A 23244-nucleotide genomic window follows, 5' to 3' on the forward strand; every position below is an offset into this window, starting at 1 on the left:
CCAAACAAAAGCACTGGCAGGTCGATAGACACACAAACATACACACAAAATTCAAGCTTTAGCAACAAACGGTTGCTTCATAAGGAAAGAGGGAAGGAGAGGGAAAGACGAAACGATGTGGGTTTTAAGGGAGAGGGTAAGGCCTGCCAACCCAAAGTTTGGTACAGATTTATTGATGACATTTTCATGATCTGGACTCACAGTGAAGAACAACTCCAGAATTTCCTCTCCAACCTCAACTCCTTTGGTTCCATCAGATTCACCTGGTCCTACTCTAAATCCCATGCCACTTTCCTTGGCGTTGACCTCCACCTGTCCAATGGCCAGCTTCACACGTCCGCCCACATCGAACCCACCAACAAGCAACAGTACCTCCATTATGACAGCTGCCACCCATTCCACGTCAAACGGTCCCTTCCCTACAGCCCAGGTCTTCGTGGCAAACGAATCTGCTCCAGTCCGGAATCCTTGAACCATTACACCAACAACCTGAAAACAGCTTTCGCATCCCGTAACTACCCTCCCGACCTGGTACAGAAGGAAATAACCAGAGCCACTTCCTCATCTCCTCAAACCCGGAACCTCCCACAGAAGAACCCCAAAAGTGCCCCACTTGTGACAGGATACTTTCCGGGACTGGATCAGACTCTGAATGTGGCTCTCCAGCAGGGATACGACTTCCTCAAATCCTGTCCCAAAATGAGATCCATCCTTCATGAAATTCTCCCCAGTCCACCAAGAGTGTCTTTCCGCCGTCCACCTAACCTTCGTAACCTCTTCGTTCATCCCTATGAAATCTCCAAACCACCTTCCCTACCCTCTGGCTCCTACCCTTGTAACTGCCCCCGGCGTAAAACCTGTCCCATGCACCCTCCCACCACCACCTACTCCAGTCCTGTGACCAGCAACAAACTGTCCATTCGCATGAATGGACACAGGCAGACAGTGTTTGTTGGTAATGAGGATCACCCTGTGGCTAAACATGCCTTGGTGCACGGCCAGCACATCTTGGCACAGTGTTACACCGTCCGGGTTATCTGGATACTTCCAACTAACACTAACCTGTCAGACCTCCGGAGATGGGAACTTGCCCTTCAGCATATCCTCTTTTCTCGCTATCCGCCAGGCCTCAATCTCCGCTAATTTCTAATTTCAATTTGCCGCCGATCATACCTCACCTGTCTTTCAACAACATCTTTGCATCTGTACTTCCGCCTCGACTGACATCTCTGCCCAAACTCTTTGCCTTTACAAACGTCTGCTTGTGTCTGTGTATGTGCGGATGGATGTGTGTGTGTGTGTGTGTGTGTGTGTGTGTGTGTGTGTGTGTGCGCGCGCGCGCGCGAGTGTATACCTGTCCTTTTTTCCCCCTAAGGTAAGTCTTTCCGCTCCCGGGATTGGAATGACTCCTTACCCTCTCCCTTAAAACCCACATCCTTTCGTCTTTCCCTCTCCTTCCCTCTTTCCTGACGAAGCAACCGTTTGTTGCGAAAGCTTGAATTTTGTGTGTATGTGTGTGTTTGTTTGTGTGTCTATCGACCTGCCAGCGCTTTTGTTTGGTAAGTCTCATCATCTTTTTTTTTTTTTTTTTTTCTTTTTTTTTTTTTTTAAATATATACTGTCAAGATATATTTATGAAGGTGAAAACATGCACAGTGGGGAGAAGTGTCATTTTTTCCTTTACTGGAAATATATATATATATATATATATAATGGGAAAAATATATCTAAAAACAAAGATGATGAGACTTACCAAACAAAAGTGCTGGCCGGTCGATAGACACACAAACATACACACAAAATTCTAGCTTTCGCAACCAACGGCTGCTTCGTCAGGAAAGAGGGAAGGAGAGGGAAAGACGAAAGGATGTGGGTTTTAAGGGAGAGGGTAAGGAGTCATTCCAATCCCGAGAACGGAAAGACTTACCTTAGGGGAAAATAGGACGAGTATACACTCGCTCGCGCGCGCGCGCGCCCACACACACACACACACACACACACACACACACACACACACACAAGATATATTTATGAAGGTGAAAACATGCACAGTGGGGAGAAGAGAATCATTTTTTCCTGTACTGGAATCGTGTAAAATGCATGCGTTTGCAATGCTAATACAAGACTCATTGACCATAAGCAGTGCAGTTGCTTGTGGAGTATCCTCATAGGGGCAGATATTTCTTCATCTTTCCTAAAGTACAAATATTTCCAGAAATTAAGATTTCATGTATAATTCGGACACCTTGAAGCCATATTTATAAAACCGTATAAACTACACTTACAACGGCATTGACTAAATCCAGCTAAATAAATTGCTCTGGATATCAAGGGAATAATGATGAAAATATTTTTATAAAATTTAAATTTTATTACTAGCATTCCTCTTTTTCATGTAACCATTTACTACCGTATTTACTCGAATTTAAGCCGCACTCGAATCTAAGCCGCACCTGAAATCTGAGACTCGAAATTCAAGGGGAGAGAAAAGTTTTAGGCCGTACTTCCAAATCGAAACAAAGTTGGTCAGCCGTAGTAGTTTGGTTCGAGTCGTAAGCTTAGCAGTTAAGCTTTACCAGGTAGCCGTCGTTATGCGTCAGGCGCTCCGTCCGTATTTATACGGGTACCCTTCCTTTTTCACGTGCTTCATCTGGTTTGAATTGATTGCTTATTTTTCTTTGATCTGACAAGTGCAGTTCTCTTTGTTATAGGTGTTTCCGTCACTCAAAGCTGAAAATGCATTACTGTACAGTGTCGTGCATTGTTTGTCGCATTCTGAAAATGAGGGTTTACGGCCTGTCGCCGCTCGCGGCATGGCTTGCTTTTGTGCACGCTACCGCCGCTTACAATAAAAAAAAAAAAAAAAAACAAAGAGAGGAATCGTCTAATTAGCGAAACAATGGCAAGAGACTGCTATTCGTTGCTACCTTCGACCATAGATACTAGTAGACTGGCCTTGCTGTGCAGAAGCTATGGGGCTAGTGTGGCTCCAACATAAACCATGTGACTGTTGGCAAAACGTGGCGGGATTTCAAATCAGCGGTCTGCCATCCTATGTTTGTATCGGATTTTACCCACATTTCTCAATTGACTGCCAAACGCTTCCAATCAAAACTACTTTTTTATTTGTGAAAAATTATGCCAGAACTACATTTGACCTGGATTTGTTCAAAGTACCATTTATAAAATCTAACAAATACATCGAACGCCACTCTGGTGGGCAGCGGGACGAAATTGCTATAAACGTCGTTAAAATTCTTTTAAACAATAAGAGTGGGCTCGTGTCAAAACTTTAAACATTGTATTCGCCACGTTTCGAGCTCTAGTCACTTATAAAAGAAATTGGCTATGGGAATTCTGTCAACTATAGGTGTCAAAATTGTTTACTTTAGGAGCAGGTCCATTTTCGAGTATCAATTTTAGGTGCACTTCAAAGGTTCAGTTCCCACTATTTTTACAAAAGTTTAACCTATCAGTTTAAAAAAAAAAAATGTTATTTTAGATGAAAGATGAGCCTTTGCAGTTTCAGAAAATAATTTTGGAGCCTAGGTTTAAAAATGACAGACACTGTAAATACAAATTATAGATATACACTGTAAATAATAACTAACCTATCAAAACACTTCTCCGCGAAGTGCTTCGAGCAAAGGCGCGTATGTGCAGATGGCTTAAAGTTTTTCCGTTTCAGGGCCTGTATCCAAAGCTGCCTTTGGTTTTCATTCTTAGTGAACCTATGAGTAGGAACGAGAAATGATTATACTTACTTCTGCAACCGAATTATCACAGATACTTTCCAAAATGTAATATGAATCTGACTTTACAGGCATCACTTTCAACACTTTAATTTACGTGATACTCTATTTCAAGTGAAAAAACATATAAAAGTCACTTCAGCAGATTTCAATAAACGCATCTGCACTGTCATAGAAACACTTACACGTGAAATGTAATGCCATTGCCCTGACAAAACGCTGAGTACAGCCATAAGCGCAACAGGAAACAACCAAGTTTTGCCAACATTCACGTGACTTCAGCCCAGAGATGTTGGAGCCACGAAAATGACGTCAGGGCCAGTCTGTTATATTTATGGTGAAGGTTGCTACTTACACTGCTGCTTTCTTTGATATTGATCAACAAGAACCAAATAATAGATTCATATGATAGAAGATGTTCTGAATGAGAATTTAGCGAAAAATTTTTCCGTTTGAAAATCTTTGCAGACGCCTCTTTAGTACATTACATTATGCACAGATATTAGAGTCATCTTAGATTTAAAAATCTAGTCAATTGCCGTGCTTCATTTCTGACTGTGTCACTATTAGGCATAAGAATAATACGAATATAAACATGACATGGTATGTATATTCTTCCGCGTCTGCTGCTGTCTCACACTAGTTTCGTAGTTTATTAGGCGGACAGGATTTAAATGAGATAGCAGCAAACACGAAAGAATACATGGCAAAATGTTTATATTCGTATTATTCTCATGGTGAAGAGAATATTGTATGTGATTCACAATTCATAAAAGTTCCTATTAGCAACCATTTCTTCTCAAAGTTAGGAAAAAATTCAGAAAGCAGAGTTGGCCATATTGACAAATATCCCAAACAGTCTTGTCAGTCGGATTTTCGTAGTACATTGAAATGCTGCTACATTCGTAGAGGAACAATACGGAATTTGTATTTACTTTGTTGGATAATGTATGAAAATGCACTGGTCGAGACTCGGGGCGGAGAAAAAAAAAAGCTCGTCTTCCACCTTTTTTTTATTTATTTACTGACGCAGAGGTTTCGGTGCCAGTATTTGTCTTTGTGCCTGCGAAGCATGCCTGCGTAGCGCTACATATACACGCCTGGAAATGGAAAAAAGAACACATTGACACCGGTGTGTCAGACCCACCATACTTGCTCCGGACACTGCGAGAGGGCTGTACAAGCAATGATCACATGCACGGCACAGCGGACACACCAGGAACCGCGGTGTTGGCCGTCGAATGGCGCTAGCTGCGCAGCATTTGTGCACCGCCGCTGTCAGTGTCAGCCAGTTTGCCGTGGCATACGGAGCTCCATCGCAGCCTTAACACTGGTAGCATGCCGCGACAGCGTGGACGTGAACCGTATGTGCAGTTGACGGACTTTGAGCGAGGGCGTATAGTGGGCATGCGGGAGGCCGGGTGGACGTACCGCCGAATTGCTCAACACGTGGGGCGTGAGGTCTCCACAGTACATCGATGTTGTCGCCAGTGGTCGGCGGAAGGTGCACGTGCCCGTCGACCTGGGACCGGACCGCAGCGACGCACGGATGCACGCCAAGACCGTAGGATCCTACGCAGTGCCGTAGGGGACCGCACCGCCACTTCCCAGCAAATTAGGGACACTGTTGCTCCTGGGGTATCGGCGAGGACCATTCGCAACCGTCTCCATGAAGCTGGGCTACGGTCCCGCACACCGTTAGGCCGTCTTCCGCTCACGCCCCAACATCGTGCAGCCCGCCTCCAGTGGTGTCGCGACAGGCGTGAATGGAGGGACGAATGGAGACGTGTCGTCTTCAGCGATGAGAGTCGCTTCTGTCTTGGTGCCAATGATGGTCGTATGCGTGTTTGGCGCCGTGCAGGTGAGCGCCACAATCAGGACTGCATACGACCGAGGCACACAGGGCCAACACCCGGCATCATGGTGTGGGGAGCGATCTCCTACACTGGCCGTACACCACTGGTGATCGTCGAGGGGACACTGAATAGTGCACGGTACATCCAAACCGTCATCGAACCCATCGTTCTACCATTCCTAGACCGGCAAGGGAACTTGCTGTTCCAACAGGACAATGCACGTCCGCATGTATCCCGTGCCACTCAACGTGCTCTAGAAGGTGTAAGTCAACTACCCTGGCCAGCAAGATCTCCGGATCTGTCCCCCATTGAGCATGTTTGGGACTGGATGAAGCGTCGTCTCACGCGGTCTGCACGTCCAGCACGAACGCTGGTCCAACTGAGGCGCCAGGTGGAAATGGCATGGCAAGCCGTTCCACAGGACTACATCCAGTATCTCTACGATCGTCTCCATGGGAGAATAGCAGCCTGCATTGCTGCGAAAGGTGAATATACACTGTACTAGTGCCGACATTGTGCATGCTCTGTTGCCTGTGACTATGTGCCTGTGGTTCTGTCAGTGTGATCATGCGATGTATCTGACCCCAGGAATGTGTCAATAAAGTTTCCCCTTCCTGGGACAATGAATTCACGGTGTTCTTATTTCAATTTCCAGGAGTGTATTCGACGACAGAAGTTAGTTGTGGTGGCACCTGCCAACATTTTTCAGAACTTCCGCGTACTTTGCACTCGATTCTAAGCCGCAGGCGGTTTTTTGGATTACAAAAACCGGAAAAAAAGTGCGGCTTAGATTCGAGTAAATACGGTACTATGTTTGTCACTGGTAAAAGACGTCCTTATTAACTCAGTTCCATTCAAAAACTGGTATAAACAAATTTAAATACAGGCAAGCTTCTTTCATGACATACAAGCTTATTTCATGTGTAACATATTATATTCAAAATATCTTATTAATATGCTCTCCAGGAAGACTCTCAGCACATAGGCTGTTGGGGGTAGGAGAATTGATAAAATTTGCAAGATGATTTACAACTTTGGACATAATTGACTTATTTTGCATTGTATTAATCTTAGTCCAGTACACAATGCAGTGTACACAGGCATTTCCTGTGCTGTTCTCAATTGTCCTCACTGTGTACAGTTTAATTTCATGTGTCATCAACTCTACATATCATGTCTTTATTCATATATGCAAGTAAATGAGGCACTACCTTTTAATGAAGTCAGTCTAAGTTGGGCAGCAAGGGAAAGCGGTCATTGTCAATTGATTATATTTGACTTTTACTGATTTATGTAGACCCCATCAGCCAGAGTACCAAGTGTCTTAAAGATTGTATGAATAATATTCATTACTACAACAAATTAGTAGCATTACAGATATCATAAGTTAATGTGAAAACCAATTCTTTATAATGTACATACCCATTTATTATTTTAAAATGACTTTCAATCTCATCTCTCATGTTATATTACACAGAATGTCATATATCAATTGTTATGTGTGATCTCTCTGTGTTAAGTTGCCTTCACTTTGAGGCCAGCTATCAACTATTCAAATTACTGATCACTGTGTTTAGGACGTGATAGGAAAGCCTGTGGAGGAAGAGCTGCCAAAGCATTGTAATGTAAACCAGGACACCAAGCAAAGCAGCTATCAGCAACAAGAATCTGAGGTGCTAAGGTCAATATTACATCAGGTGAGCCAGCCATGTTGTACACTGTTTGTGTTCAAATGGATAAAATTTGTTCCAAATAAATCAAGTTTACCATGGTACTCAAGGTAGGTTTTTGCTTCAGGCAATACTGGTGATAATGCTAGCGACTAGTGTAGTGTTGTGTTATGAGAAAAAGAAAATGCAACTGAAAAAATGTGCTCTATCAAAATAGGTTGCTACCTTATTAAACAGTGTAATGTATAGCTTTCTGTAGCTATGTAGTGGGAGCCAGGATGGGTAGTGTAATTAGGTAGTTTTGTGTAATGATGCCAGGTGGATGTCCGCTGATAAATCATAGAAGCAGAAGTACCTTTATTTATTTATTCAATCAGGTACAGAGTTTGTGTTGTTGCAGTCAGTGGCCAAAGTCCAACCCTGGCCATGGAGTATGGAGGGTGTGCTGAATTTAGCAAGTGGCCTTTGATGAAATGGTCAGTTCAGAGTGCTGAACAGAGTGCAGTCAGGCAAAGGAGGTTTTAGTTTTACAGGTACCTTGAATTCATAGAGCGCGCAATGACAAGTTAAGGAAAAGAAAAAAGCACCCTTATTGCACAACGAGTGAAGTGCGCAGTGGTTAACACTTCGGACGTATGTTCAGGAGGATGATGATTCAAATCATTGGCCAGCCATCCAGGCTTAGGTTTCCCATGGTTTCCCTAAAGCACTTCAAACAAATACTGTGATTGTTCCTTTGAAACGACAGAAACAATTTTCTTCTCCATCTTTCTTTAACATAACCTGAGCTTGTGCTCCATATCTGATGCCTCGTTGTCAACAGGACATCAACTACTTATGCCACACTGATCAATGGATAAATGACTTTTTGCAAAATTAGGAATAAAATGTACATAATAATTGAAGTGTCCCAAAATGATAGAAATGTTAGGACAGTGATTTTGTTGTTTGTGACTAATTCACTTCTCACACCGTACATCCACAGACTTCCATCCTCCCACCACACTCAAGAGCCAACTACAAAGGAGTGCTCCATGTGTTACTCATTACCATCCCAGACTGGGAAAACTGAATTACTTCCTTCGCCGGGGCTTTGATTATCTGTCATGCCTTAAAATTGGGGACACCCAATCCAAGATACATGCCACCCTCTTCTAAAGTGGTATTCTGTCACCCACCTAAGCTCACAACATCCTAGTCCATCCTTATGCTGCTCCCAGCCCTAGCCCTGTGTCACAGGCACTATATTCCTGTTGACCACTCAGGTGCAAGACCTGTCCAATTTACCCACACAGCACTTTGTATTCCACTCCCGTCACAGGCTAATCCTAAACCATCATAGGCTAGAGAACCTGTGAAAACAGTCATGTCATATACTGGCTCTGCTGCAATCATTGCACAACCTTTTACTCATATATTGGTGTGACTACCAACCAGCTGTCCACTAGGATGAATGGCCACTGCTAAACTGTGGCCGAGTGTAAAGTGGATGACCCTGTGGCACAACATGCAGCTGAACATAACATGCTTGATTTCAGTGGCTGCTTCACAACTTGGACTAACTTTTCTGAACCATGTAGATCGAAGTTATCCTTGCAGCACAGTGTCCACTCCTAAAATTCTCTCTTCCTCAATCTAAGGTAACCTATTGTCCCCACATCCTCCATCCAACAGCTGCCACCCCCCTATGTGCTGTAACACCTCCTCCCAATTCACATCCCATCTCCTTCATTGTGTGCCGCTCTCTGCCAGTGCACCCACCAGTCTTCTCTCCTCTCTGCTCCTCTCCTTTTCCATGGTCCAGTTCCCTCCCATGCTCCCCCCACAGCCTCCTGATGTTGCATCTGGCAGTATTGATCTGCTGCCCTCTGCTCCCTGCACACTTTTCCAGACACTGCTTTTCTTCCCCCCCCCCCCCCCCCCCCCATCCCCCATCACACACACGTACCCTGCTATTCCTCCCCCTTCCCTACCCCACTCCAAATTGTTGCTTTTGTTGAACACAACAGTTACAGTTTGGCGAGAGTGGCTGGAGGTAGCAGTCATGTATGCATGAGGTGTGTGTGTGTGTGTGTGTGTGTGTGTGTGTGTGTGTGTGTGTGTGTGTGTGTGTGTGTGTGCGCGTATGTGTTTTTCTTTTCTGAAAAAGTGTTTGGTGTGTTTTCTTTTCTTTTCTGAAAAAGTCCTTGGGTGAAAGCTCAGTGTGCAACAGTCTTTCTTGTGCCTGTCTGCAATTCAGTGTGTCGTCTTTATGGTGAGTAGCACTCAGTTCTTTTAAGAGTTTTTGTTATTCCAACCTGGACTCTCCATAGTTTGATTCCACTTTGTTACTTTACGAGTTTTTAAAAGAAGTAGAATATTTTCTGTAGGGTGATTTCTTTTGTGTGACAAAAGAAACTAAATATGTTTGTTACTTTCTCAATTGTCTTGATACACTGTGCAAACTAAAACAGAAGGTGCCAGGGAAAATGAAACTGCTATAATTCTAATACTGTAGCCTTCCATTGGAGTTAATCACAAATCTTAATATGGTTAGTAGTATCAGATGAAAAAAGTTATTTGTTATATAGTTTTGAAACTTAAACCTTAAATTAATTTCACCATTAGTTGAGCTCAGATTCTTATAATTCATGTTAATATCTTATGTTTCAGGATGTATTCAATACAGGTTTGTCATGGGTGAAATAAAAATAGACTGTCTTTTTTTCTCCATTCAGGACATAATGGGAAGTCCAGGAAGTCCAACAAACAGCCAGGTGTCTTCAACTTGTGATTCTGGCTGTATGGAAGAACATTGTGTGTCTTGTTTGCATGAGCATGAGAATACAAGGCAAAAATTGCACTATAAGAATCACCAGTTTGGAGAAGTGAATAAACATGATATTTCAGGGGTGACTGAGGTAACTCTTATTTTGTGGGTTGTGGTATATAAATAAATGTCTTCAGCTTAGTCTGGTGGGGTCCTATCAGGTTGATACCACTTTAGCGGCTTGCATGCCAGTAGTTCTGTTTCTTTATTGAAACATTTCCCCAATCAAGCTCAGGTGTCTAAGTAGACCCTTTCTGAGGCCATGTCACACTTCAAAATTCTCAAGTTATTGAGTATGGAAGCTAGGATATCCAGATTAGTATACAGTGAAATTAACCACTGGGACACACTGATGGTCAGTTGTGAGGTATCACCAGTCTACAAGTTATGGTGCTGTGCTGGAAGTTCTATACATTCTCTGTTTACTTTATTTTCTGCATTTGTCGATTTAATATTGGTAGTGAAACTGAGAAATATTTAAAAGAACAGCATGACTAGAAAAACTTGTTAATATTTTATTGTCATTACTTTGGACACAAGAGAAACATCTTCTCACAAATCACTGAAACATTTATGTCAATATTATGAAAAAGGTAGATTGTTACTCGCCATACAGATGATACGTCAAGTCACAGACAGGCACAACTAAAAGACTGCTAAAGGTGTGAGCTTCCAGTCAAAAGGACTTCTTCTAAAGTAGACAACAAGAGACATTCATGAAAGCACAGCTCTCTCTCTCTCTCTCTCTCTCTCTCTCTCTCTCTCTCTCTCTCTCTCACACACACACACACACACACACACACACACAGTGTTGTTGTGTTGTCTGCAACTCGGCATCTCTTCTATATGGTGAGTAGCACTCTATCCTTCTCATAATACTGTAATTTGTCCATCCTGGATTTTCCATTGCTTGAAATATATATCCATAAGTTTGGAATTGAATCAGGACACATCATAATAGCTTTACATTTTACAGTGAGAGAACGGGACATGTTCATTTTATGTCACGTAATGAAAGAGCAAGAGATATTACATCATAATTAAAGTGTACAGAAATATAAAAATGAGCAGAGGAAATAAAATTGTAAGACTGCAACAGATAACAAAGAGATTCGAGGAAAGTTAAGAAGCCAATACCAGATAGCAGATAGTTTGTTAATTGGAGAACAGTGACTAACATTTTCTGTCATGATGGAGCACTTGTTTCTCCTTTCACCTGGCTTTAAAAGATATGTGAGCACTCAGGGCCACTGATCTTGAGTAGCATTTTAAGGAAAAGTCAAAGATAGTCTCTACTGCAGTTTTGGCTTCCAACAGCTGTACTGTTAATATCCAGTAAGAAATAAAAGTAGATGATAGTCTCTGTACTCTTCATTTTGCTCGGAAAAACTTCCAGCACACCTCTAATGCTATGTTTAAACATTATAGGATTGTTTTTGTACTACTCATCTTCATTACCTTACATATTTCAACATTTAGAGCAAGCTGCCATTCATCACACCAAATAGAAACTCTGCCAAACTTATCCTGTTTGGCCCTACACTCACAGTACAATGAAACTTTCCCATGCACTACAGCATCATCAGAAAATGATCACAAATTGCTGCACCCTATATGACAGGTTGAATATGTATATAGAGCCCAAGAGTGGTCCTATCACATTTCCGTGGGGCACTCCTGACAATATCCTGATAAACATTTGCTGCTCAGGCAGTGTGCTGAGTGTCGTATACTAACTTAGTTTAGAGGGAAAACAGTGGGTTTGTGGTCAGCCTGCACTTTCCGAGTTGTGAGGAGCAAATGCGGAAAGACAGATTCCCCATAGAGGCACGTCAATAACTTGGATAAGTGCGAAACAGTGTCATAGGGCACCTGTGAGAGGTGTGGATTTTGGGACTACACAGGAAGCTTGCAGCAGGAGACTCGTGGAATTTAGGGGACCAATTAACGCTATTAGTGATCATTCTAACTACTACACTGAAGGCTAATTCTAAATATTAGAAAAAGCAAAGAGTCGTAACAGAAGTAGCGAACACTAGCAGCATGTTAAGTACAAACTTGAGAGCAGCACTCAGTGAGAAAAACGGCATGCTGGAACTTACTGAGGCTGGCCATGAGCAACACAGAGTCAGTGCCCCAACGATCTGATTGAGAAATCCCTCTGAATTAAAAAACATGGGTTTTTAAGGAATCATGGTAGTGCACTATTCCTCCTTTCCTATAATCGACCAATCAGTCCACTGGCACTTAACAAGCTTCAGCCAATCTGACTAGTCGCTTTGCACCTCCAGGGTGCCTCTGGCCAACTACTCCCCTGCTCCTACTGAATAGACAGGGATGCTCCTGGACTTCACATTAACAAACTCCAAGTTTGGTAGCATCAGCATCCAGCTGAAAGCTAAATGTCACTGCCACTCCTATTATGGCCAGCAACAACAGTGTGTTGTGTCACTTGGCCCCACTCTGTCCTTACGTGAGAGGGGACTGCTGTAGATGTGTTCTGATCTGTGTAAATCCAGTGTCTTGCAGTTCTCAGGAGCAGGTATCAAGCTTGATTCCTCTGCTAAGATGTGCCGCCTTTTTGTGGCCATCTTCTCCTGTGGCATCTTTACAACAGTGTCTTTACAACGTCATCTAGGTGGTATATGTAGTTAATTCTGTGAAGTGAAACTTCTTTCCTGGGACACCTGCCCAGAGCATCTGCAATTTGCAGGGCTCTAGTGTTACTATTTAGCTCTGGTAACCCAAACGCTACTGCCTTTTCCTGCTCTTTGCACTGTGTCTCTGAATTTTTATCTTGGATTGCCCTTAATGCCTCCCACAGCCTTAAGCGTAACAATCTAAAAATCATTATGTCATCAGTATATGACATCTCCCCCTATGGAAAAAATTTGTTGACTGTTACTTGGCAACAAATTGGTAATCTGGCTTCTGTTGTAATTAAAACATCTTAGCTGTAGAAATGACATTATAGACATTTTACACTTTGCATAGTTTGTATTTCACTTTACTTTTCCACACATGTAAACATCAACATAGTACACTGTTTCAATTTTCACTGCTCTTTTATACACATATATACATACACATAGAAGCATCATTGTAAAACATTGGTTCATTTTTCATGAAGGCATACATTGCATAAACATAAATTTAAATCGTCGGCTACTTAACTTTTCCCTTTTTAATACAAATACACAAAAAAAATAAAATATTTTTCTCTCTCCGCATACTCTGTTAAAAATTTGTTTCTCTTTAAATGAATGACCACATTCGGGCCCTTTGTCCTAACTGCAGTGTATGGGCGACATCACTGCATGTCTAGCTTACGGGTGCTGTTCCTTCTAACGCTTTAATCATACAATAAGACTTGGTCATCTGTTTTAAAATCTTATGGATTCTGGTCTCTATCATAGTACTCTTTGTCTTCTGCTTGTACTGTTAATCTCTGGCACATTGGTGCATCTGTTTCATTTTCTCTTTTAATTTGAGCACATAATCATTGTAATTATAAGTAACATTAGTGAATCAATGGTATCAATGTCACTCCTATCAAACACTCCTTCTGGTGTTGGTGTTATAACCAATAGTCTTTTTATTGGGGGGTGGGGGTGGGGGAGGTGGGCTGGGGAGGGTTCAACTACCACATTTTCTGATGTAGTCCTCAATATCCTTCTTCACACCAGACCTCACTCTCTATTTCTTAATTTAATTGTAAGTTCTTATGATCCCTTGATTACCACCTATAGCTGCGTCACAGAATTCAGACAAAATTTCTGCTTCTTGTTCAGCAGTTATCTCCTGCTGTTCGTCTTCCTCAATTGTTGGCACTTCCTTACTTTCATTTGCCTCTGTTTCAGCATCAGCTGTCTGTACTTCCCTTATCTTTGACAATACATCTGCTACTCAGTTGTTCTTGCCTTTTTTGTATAAAATTCCATAATCATACTCCTCTAATTACAATCTGAATATCGTTAACCACGAGGACAGATCACTAGTATTTCTGACCCACTGCAATGGTTTATGATCTATACAAATGGTTAACTTACAACCAAAAACATATGGTCTGAAACGTTTGACTGCCCAAATTACAGCCAAGAACACTCTTTCAATTGTGCTATAATTTTTCTCAGCATTATTCAAAGTTGTGGATGCATTTGCAACTGGAAGATTTTTACCTACTTCTCCTTGGCTAAGGGCTGGGCCAATAGTGTCCTGGCTCATGTCAGTGATGTTAATAAACTTTTTTTGGAAAAATCTGGGTACTGTAATATGGAGGGATTGAGTAGCTTCTGTTTTAGCACTTGGAACACGTCTTCTTGCTTGGTGCCCCATTCACAATTAACAACTTGTTCAACAACTCACGTTGTGGTTTTGCCACTTTACAAAAGTCACTTAGGAAGAATCTCTAGTACCCAATTAACCTGAGAAAACTTTTTAAAACTTATGTTGTACTGGGTTTGGGATATTCCAACACTGCTTTTAGTTTGTTTGGGTCTGGTTTTAACCCATCTTCAGTTAAGACATGTCACTGGTATTTGATCTCTTTCCTAAAAAATTCACATTTATCCACCTGCAACTTCAGATTATGTTGCCTTATCCTCTCAAAAGCCTCACACAATCAGGCATTATGTTCTTCCAGCAATGGACCAAAAATTGCTATGTTGTCTAAATAAATAAAGATCTTTTCACCCTGTAATCCATTAGAACCAAATTCATCAATTTTTGAAATGTGGAGGGTGCAGAACAGAGTCCCATTGGCATTCTTTTGTATGTATAAGGGGCATATGGTGTACTAAAAGCTGTCAGCTCTCAGTCTTTTAGATGTAGTAACAGCTGATAGCATCCTGTAGCCAAATAAAGCATTGAAAAATATTTTACCTTACCCAGTCTATACAAAATTTCATTTGTATATGGAAGTAGTAAGACTGTGTTGACAATAATATTCTTTAGTTTTTTGTAATGAGCTATCATCCTGTATTTTCCTTTTACCAGATGCATCCATCTTTTTGGGAATCGTGAGTAATGGGAAATTATAGGCACTTGTTGAAGATACTTTCATATTGTCTTCCAATAGCTGTTTCATCTCCTTTTGTAATGCTTCTTTGTGCACTTCTGGTATTCTGTAAGGACAAGAGAAAATTATTCATCCCTCTACTTTGAGAATCAGTTTCATTTTATGCTGGATTGTATCTGTATATGTCAAATTATCCCCTGGCAGATGGTAGATATCGTTATACGCAGAAGACACCTCTATTATGGCTGTTTTTCTTCAACATTTAAATGATTTAACCACAAGTTTTCTTTTAATAAACTGTTTCTCAATTTTTTCTTCACTCAATTCTTTGTCTACCTTGTGCACAGTCTGCTGTGGACTTGGGCTACATGGTAGAACTGCTTCCATCACAGTGTGTGAGGCACCTCCATAAAAACCACCACTTCTCATGTGTTTAACATGCTAATTACACAAGAGCTTTTTCATACTCTCACCAATGCCTCTGGAAGGTACAAGCCTTCCTGCAACTCTCTTTTCTTGACAATACCTGGTATCTGCAACCTTTATCCTGAAAATCCTCCCTTCATGAGGTCCCAACTTGATTTTAGCCACCTGGCCTACCTTAGACACTGTAGCATCCGTTTACCATCAATAACACATCTGTCTACTGGCCCCTCGTTCACTTTTCCATTTGTTCAGCATATTTTTGTTTACTGGCCCCTCTGATCAGCTCAGAGAATTTTGAACTCCACTGCATCCACACTGTGCAATTTGTTCCTAAGCCCCTGCCCTTGTGTACTTGCGTTCTGCGCTCCTGTCTCCATAAACAGTTAAATGGCCCTGCCCCCTATCCACAGTGTTCCCTTGGCATAATCAATTTTTACACCATGCCTTGTAAAGGAACCTCTACCAATTAAGCTACCATGGGAATATCCAATTCCCCTCCTACTTGGTAAAACTTATATTTCAGTCTTAATTCCCAGTCTATTCCAAGATCTAAAACCACCATCTCATACATAACTTGTGATACCTTTAATCCTTATACTTTCTTCAGGTCTATACCCAATGTGGCTTTGCAGATATTTCATACTGAAAAAGTTAATTTGTGCTCCATTATCTAGAAGCAATTTTAATGAATTTACTGTATTCTGTGGGCAGTTCAATTCTACAAACTCATCTTTAGTTTCACAGTTGACTTTGAATACCTTTCCCAGTTCAGCATAAAGTGACTGTAATTGTATGCTTTCCTTTTGTTCCCCAGCTTCTTATTTTTCACAGACTACCATGCTTTCTGAGTACACTCTTTAACCATGTAACCTGGCCTACGACATGTGAAACACACAACTGGTTTAACTTTCTTACAAGGACCTGTATGTCCCAATAAATTGCAACTTTACACCTGGCTGTCTTTGAGACCTCTGACTCTCAACACACTTGGCACCGATTCTACTTTGCGAATTCTTTTCTCAATTCAGCAATCTCACGTTAGATGCCCTGATTTGCCACAGGTTTTACATTTAACATTACTGCTGCAATCCTTAGACGTGTGCCTTACACGTCCACATATGAAACAGTTAAGGGTTACCTTCCCTTTCTTGTCCTGATGACTTTTGTCACCAAAGCCTTTCTTCTTGGTGGATATAATTACCAACTTTTCCGTCAAGGCCTCAGTGAGCTGCTGTTTCTGCCCCTTGCACATACAGTTGTCTGTATGCGATCACCATAGTCTCTCTGAATGAATACTGCTCTGTTTAATTTTCCTACTAATGAGAAAGATCCTGCCAGTTATGGTGCTGGCGTTGCGTGATGGAAAGCTTCACAAAGCTAATATTGACATGTATCTACTTTACTGGCCCAATCTGCAATTGATTCCTCCTTTGATTGCCTACTAGAAAACATATTACAAACATGGTAACCCAAAGTACACTTACATGTGTAATTTTCCAACAATATATTTCTCACTTCTTCCCATGTGGAAGATGATTCACGCATGAGCAGTTTACCTTGTGCAGGGCCCTAAATATGAGCTTTTGTGAATTTTAACACTATTGGATTGTTTGTTTCATGTACTAATTCAAAAGCTATGTCCACATTGTTAATAATTTTATTTAATGCTGATTTTGTACCAATGAAAGCCGGGGGTTGAGTTTAAGGACATCACTGACACTAATATTAGATGCTACTGCTCTGCCTTCAGCAACTACAATGTTAGATAAGGCCATGACTTTCTTTTACAGGGTGTTTCAAAAATGACCGGTATATTTGAAACGGCAATAAAACCTAAACGAGCAGCGATAGAAATACACCGTTTGTTGCAATATGCTTGGGACAACAGTACATTTTCAGGCAGACAAACTTTCGAAATTACAGTAGTTACAATTTTCAACAACAGATGGCGCTGCGGTCTGGGAAACTCTATTGTACGATATTTTCCACATATCCACCATGCGTAGCAATAATATGGCGTAGTCTCTGAATGAAATTACCCGAAACCTTTGACAACGTGTCTGGCGGAATGGCTTCACATGCAGATGAGATGTACTGCTTCAGCTGTTCAGTTATTTCTGGATTCTGGCGGTACACCTGGTCTTTCAAGTGTCCCCACAGAAAAAAGTCACAGGGGTTCATGTCTGGCAAATAGGGAGGCCAATCCACGCCGCCTCCTGTATGTTTCAGATAGCCCAAAGCAATCACACGATCATCAAAATAGTCATTCAGGAAATTAAAGACGTCGGCCGTGCGATGTGGCCGGGCACCATCTTGCATAAACCACGAGTTGTTCGCAGTGTCGTCTAAGGCAGTTTGTACCGCCACAAATTCACGAAGAATGTCCAGATAGCGTGATGCAGTAATCGTTTCGGATCTGAAAAATGGGCCAATGATTCCTTTGGAAGAAATGGCGGTCCAGACCAGTACTTTTTGAGGATGCAGGGACGATGGGACTGCAACATGGGGCTTTTCGGTTCCCCATATGCGCCAGTTCTGTTTATTGACGAAGCTGTCCAGGTAAAAATAAGCTTCATCAGTAAACCAAATGCTGCCCACATGCATATCGCCGTCATCAATCCTGTGCACTATACTGTTAGCGAATGTCTCTCGTGCAGCAATGGTAGCGGCACTGAGGGGTTGCCGCGTTTGAATTTTGTATGGATAGAGGTGTAAACTCTGGCGCATGAGACGATACGTGGACGTTGGCGTCATTTGGACCGCAGCTGCAACACGGCAAACGGAAACCCGAGGCCGCTGTTGGATCACCTGCTGCACTAGCTGCGCCTTGCGCTCTGTGGTTGCCGTACGCGGTCGCCCTACCTTTCCAGCACGTTCATCCGTCACGTTCCCAGTCCGTTGAAATTTTTCAAACAGATCCTTTATTGTACCGCTTTTCGGTCCTTTGGTTACATTAAACCTCAGTTGAAAACTTCGTCTTGTTGCAACAACACTGTGTTCTAGGCGGTGGAATTCCAACACCAGAAAAATCCTCGGTTCTAAGGAATAAACCATGTTGTCTACAGCACACTTGCACATTGTGAACAGCACACGCTTACAGCAGAAAGACGATGCACAGAATGCGCACCCACAGACTGCGTTGTCTTCTATATCTTTCACATCACTTGCAGCGCCATCTGTTGTTGAAAATTGTAACTACTGTAATTTCGAAAGTTTGTCCGCCTGAAAATGTACTGTTGTCCCAAGCATATTGCAACAAACGGTGTATTTCTATCGCTGCTCGTTTAGTTTTTATTGCCGTTTCAAATATACCGGTCATTTTTGAAACACCCTGTATCTGCTGACAATTGTGCAGAGGCAACACGAGACAGCGTCGCTGCTGAAAGAGCCATGCTATGCTGAGGTGAGCTGAGCCAAGCACTATGTGACACTGCGACGGTCGTGGTGTCGCGATGCCCTCTGCTTTGCTGTGCCAGGCCATTGCCCGCTGTCGCCACCCGTCCGCTCGGTGGCCACCACTGCCACTGAAAGTGACAATGGCACGTTCTGCTGTTGGGTTGCACTGTCACTGTGTGTTGTTGCCCTTGTGGCCCTCTATGGACTACACCCACTGCTCTTTTTTGTTGCTTGGCTATACCTTCGACCCCCGTGTTTTTGTGAAGTCATGTAGGTAGCATTGTCCTGGCCATGTCTTCCCTCATCAGGCATGTTCTCTAGGCCTCTCCATCTTTCTTGTGCTCTTTGCGCTCCATCTTTTCTCATTGGAGCGCTAGTGCTGCTTCTCATGTGAGTCCAAGGCTGGCCACGAGTGACATGGTGTTGGTGCCCCAATGATCTAGCTGTGAACTCTCTCTGAATACAAAAACATGGGTCTTTAAAGAATCGTAGTGGTGCATTATTTCACCCTTGCTATAATCAGCCATCAGCCATCTAGCCAGTCCAGATTAGGAAAACAGACATGTCGGAGCTTACCAAGGCTGGCCACGAGTGACGTGGTGTTGGTGCCCCAACGATCTACCTGTGAACACTCTCTGAATACAAAAACATGGGTCTTTAAAGAATCGTAGTGGTGCATTATTTCACCCTTGCTATAATCTAGCCATCAGTCCACTGGCACTTAACAAGCTTCAGCCAGTCTGACAAGTTGCTCTGCACCTCCAGGCCACCTCTGGCCAACCACATTTAGACTCCTCCCCTGCTCCTAGTCGATATGTAGGGATGCTTCTGGACTTCAAATTAGCAAACTCCAAGTTTGGTAGCAACAATGTTCAGCTGGTAGTTAAACATCACTGTCACTCCTATTATGGCCAGTGACAACAGTATGTTACGTCACTTGGACCTTCCCTCAGTCCTTTTGTGAGTGGGAACTGCAGTAGTAACATTCTAACCAGTTCTCAGTGGTACACCTCTGCTAAGGTGTGCCTTTTTGTGGTGATCTTCAGCGGTGATGCCTTACAAAAGCATCTAGGTGCTGGATGGGATTACCAATTAATTCTCTGAAACGAAACTTCTCCCCTGGCACAGCTGCCCAGAACATTTACAATTTGCAGGGCACTAATTTTACTATTTATCTCCACTTTTGCCTGTTCTCTGCATTGTGTCTGACTTCCTGTCTTGGAATGCCCTTGATGGTGCCCACACCCATAAGTGTAACATCATAAAAGTCATTATGTCGTCAGTATATAACATGAGTTCTGTTATTGAAGAAGTCTCTTTGCAGCTCACATATCTGAGAACATATTCCTTATGCTCAGACCTTTAACTGTCTGCAGTGAGGCAGTTTGTGAAATGCTTTTCCAGAAATCAGGAAATATCGAATCTGCCCGTCATTCCTCATCCTTGGTTCACAGGTTATTATTAGAGAAAAGAGCAGGCTGAGTTTTGCATGAATGATGCTTGTAAATCCATACTGATTTGTGGACAGAAGCTTTTCAGTCTCAAGGAGATTCGTTATATTCGAACTTGGAATACACTCTAGAATTCTGTAGCAAACTAATGTTACGGATATTGGCCTGTAATTTTTCGGGACCATTATTTTACCCTTTTTATGTACAGGAATCACCTGCACATTTTTCCAGTCACTTTGAACTTAATGCAGGGTGAGAGATTTCCAGTGTGAATAATTTTGAAAGCAAAATTTAGAACTTTAGCTTTCCTTGTGCTGTTTTGTATTTCCACACCAGACTGGTTGACGAATATTTGGAGAGAATTCCTCAACCCACTCAGCGATTTTATGCAGGACTAAAATTTTCATGGATTCTAGACAAGATTTTCCTCTAAAGTATGATGCTGAAAGTAGTTGTATGCTTCGTTCATTGATCTTTTTAAAGATGCACAAATTTCTGCTAACTTTTGTCTTTCAACATTATCACTTTCTTGTTTGTACTGAGAGTGCAACAATCTCCGCTTCATCAGCATTTTCTGAATTTTGTCATTAAACCGCTGTGTGTCTTTTCTGTCCTTAATCCCCTTACTTAGCACATACTTCTTTAGAATGTGGTTTACAGTAAGTTTAAATTTTGCTCATAATTCACTATGTCCCTGTATAAAACATCTGTCATTTGAGAATCATGAAACTAATAAATCCCTGCAAATATAGAGCTTCATAAAACTACAGGTGCTTTTATTGAACCAACTGCCAGTGTCAATTACTGAGAGAAAAACTCAAATGGTAAGTGCACAGCTAAGAAAAATTTAAAATATATTAATCCGGGGAATTATGTAACTTTGCCTAGGTATTTAGTAATTGCAATAAGCATAATCCATACACCATTTTACATTATTACTCTATTTTTATTGCACCAATTAAATAGACCCATTGCTGTAAACATTACTGGCAACAACCAACAGAGACTGCCTGCCGTAACTATGGCTAATATTGCACTAACTTGGTGGGTGCTACTGCTATAGCATAAACAACATCAAACATTCAGGATATTATGTAGTATTGTTTAAATGGTATGTAATTGAAATTATAATTAGGCGTTATAAATGTCTGACTGTCTGAACACAGGATGCATTACTACAAAATGTGGTAACATGTTTCATATAGGCAGAATGACACAATGTTAACAAACATGTGCAGACAACCTGTCAAAGGTTTTAATAACTTCAAGTTCTTTGATAGTTTGGGGAAATTCTTCTTCTAGATTTTGATGAGTGTTTGAGTATTTGAGCTTATGGATTGGTTCTGGATAATTGAGAAGCTGATCAAAATATTTTGCAAGTATTTAAAAGATTTTAGTGTTATGTGAGCCTTTTCCTGCACCCTTCTGGTGTTAGGTTTACATTTAAAGTAGATTCACTTAACTCTTTAACACACTTTCTGCTCCTAACAGCTATTGGAAAATGGCCTGTTTAGCAGATCATCCACAGAAAACACTTTCATAATAAATTGCATTGTATACTCATATTTTTTTTATTTATTTTATCAAAGTATACCAAAGAAGTATGAAAACAATGAAGCCAGCTCACCGCATACTTTCAAAACCCCAAAGGAATACTAGAAAGCTATTTACATTGAAGTTTGTGAAATGGTTCAATCTTGCATTACTGAGTGGTTTGCTTCAACTGGACTCACACAGGTCATTTCAGATGAACAAGAATGCTTTCTTTTAGTAAACAGAGGTGAAACAAGTTTGGAAAATAAACTGAGTTTTTCAGAAATGACCTTGACATTGAAATACTGTGCATACAGTTGAATATGTTAGCCAATATCGCTAATAAAAAAACACCTGGTTGTAAGAAACATGCGTGATATAAGAAAGTACATTAAACAAGAGCCTGCAGTTTGAGAAATGTTATGTGAACTAGTGAAGTGCATTAAGCTTCTCCAAGTAGTTCAGATCATGACAGCAACAGCAGAATGGTCATTTAGCGCCCTTAGACGTCTGAAGTCTTATCTCCGATCAACAATGGAACAGTAGCGATTGAACAACTTGGCTGTTCTTCATGCCCACTGAGATGTTTTGGATGAATTGGATATCCAACCAGTCATCAACGACTTCATATTCAGTAATCCAGACAGACAGTCAACATTTGCGCATTTCTAAAGACACTCTAGCCCTAATAATGGCATTTAGAGCAATATTAAAAATCTTTATAAAATAGAGAATTAAATACATACATAGTGTTAAATTTTCAGTTTCAAAACATTAGTACTAGTTTAGTACTGTATTACTATGTTACTATAATACTGTCTTAGTTATTTTCAAATACTTAAATATTTCTAGGGTGTAAGACCCAATTAAAAACCGCTGTTTACATAATTTTTGACTGAAAGTATTAAGCATACTGTATTAACTTTATTAACTGTATTAAAGCATTAACTTGAGATATTGTTTTTATTTAATGAACCCTGAGTCTTATTCAAAGTAAGCTTAAATTAGCTATTTCACTTATTAATCAAAATGCTGTTACTGTGTGACAGCAATATTTTATGTTTTATTCTTTTAATGATAGTTTAGGATTTATTTAAATATAATTTCAGTCTTTTCAGAGCTATACATTCACTGCTCTGTAATAGCCTATAAGCATGATCGTTACTGTAAGTTTAATTAGCTTTTTACAAAAATACTGTGCATGTTTATGTTGTGTTTCTTTTTTAGAGTCCAAAAAGTTAAATTAGCTTTTTATGAAAATACCCTGTGTGTTTGTTTTTTTTTCTTTTTTTCAAAGCTAAAAAAGTGTCAGGCTTGTCGAGTTTCCTGGAGTG

At 41.2% G+C, this 23244-nt stretch overlaps 1 protein-coding gene across 8 annotated transcripts in view; it reads left to right on the forward strand.

Annotated features, from left to right (window-relative positions):
- The window catches only part of LOC126162434 (peptidyl-prolyl cis-trans isomerase G-like), a 333524-nt gene that overhangs the window by 167908 nt on the left and 142372 nt on the right, over positions 1–23244 (forward strand). For 5 of the 8 annotated variants that reach the window (XM_049918938.1, XM_049918937.1, XM_049918939.1 and 2 more), the window contains 2 exons: positions 7186–7305; positions 9996–10178. In XM_049918938.1, the coding sequence (XP_049774895.1) occupies positions 7186–7305; positions 9996–10178 (303 nt within the window). The remainder of the gene's footprint in view (positions 1–7185; positions 7306–9995; positions 10179–23244) is intronic. The other 3 variants (XM_049918941.1, XM_049918943.1, XM_049918944.1) reach the window with 1 other exon arrangement.

Source organism: Schistocerca cancellata, chromosome 2 (genome assembly GCF_023864275.1).
Source record: "Schistocerca cancellata isolate TAMUIC-IGC-003103 chromosome 2, iqSchCanc2.1, whole genome shotgun sequence".
NCBI lineage: Eukaryota > Metazoa > Arthropoda > Insecta > Orthoptera > Acrididae > Schistocerca > Schistocerca cancellata.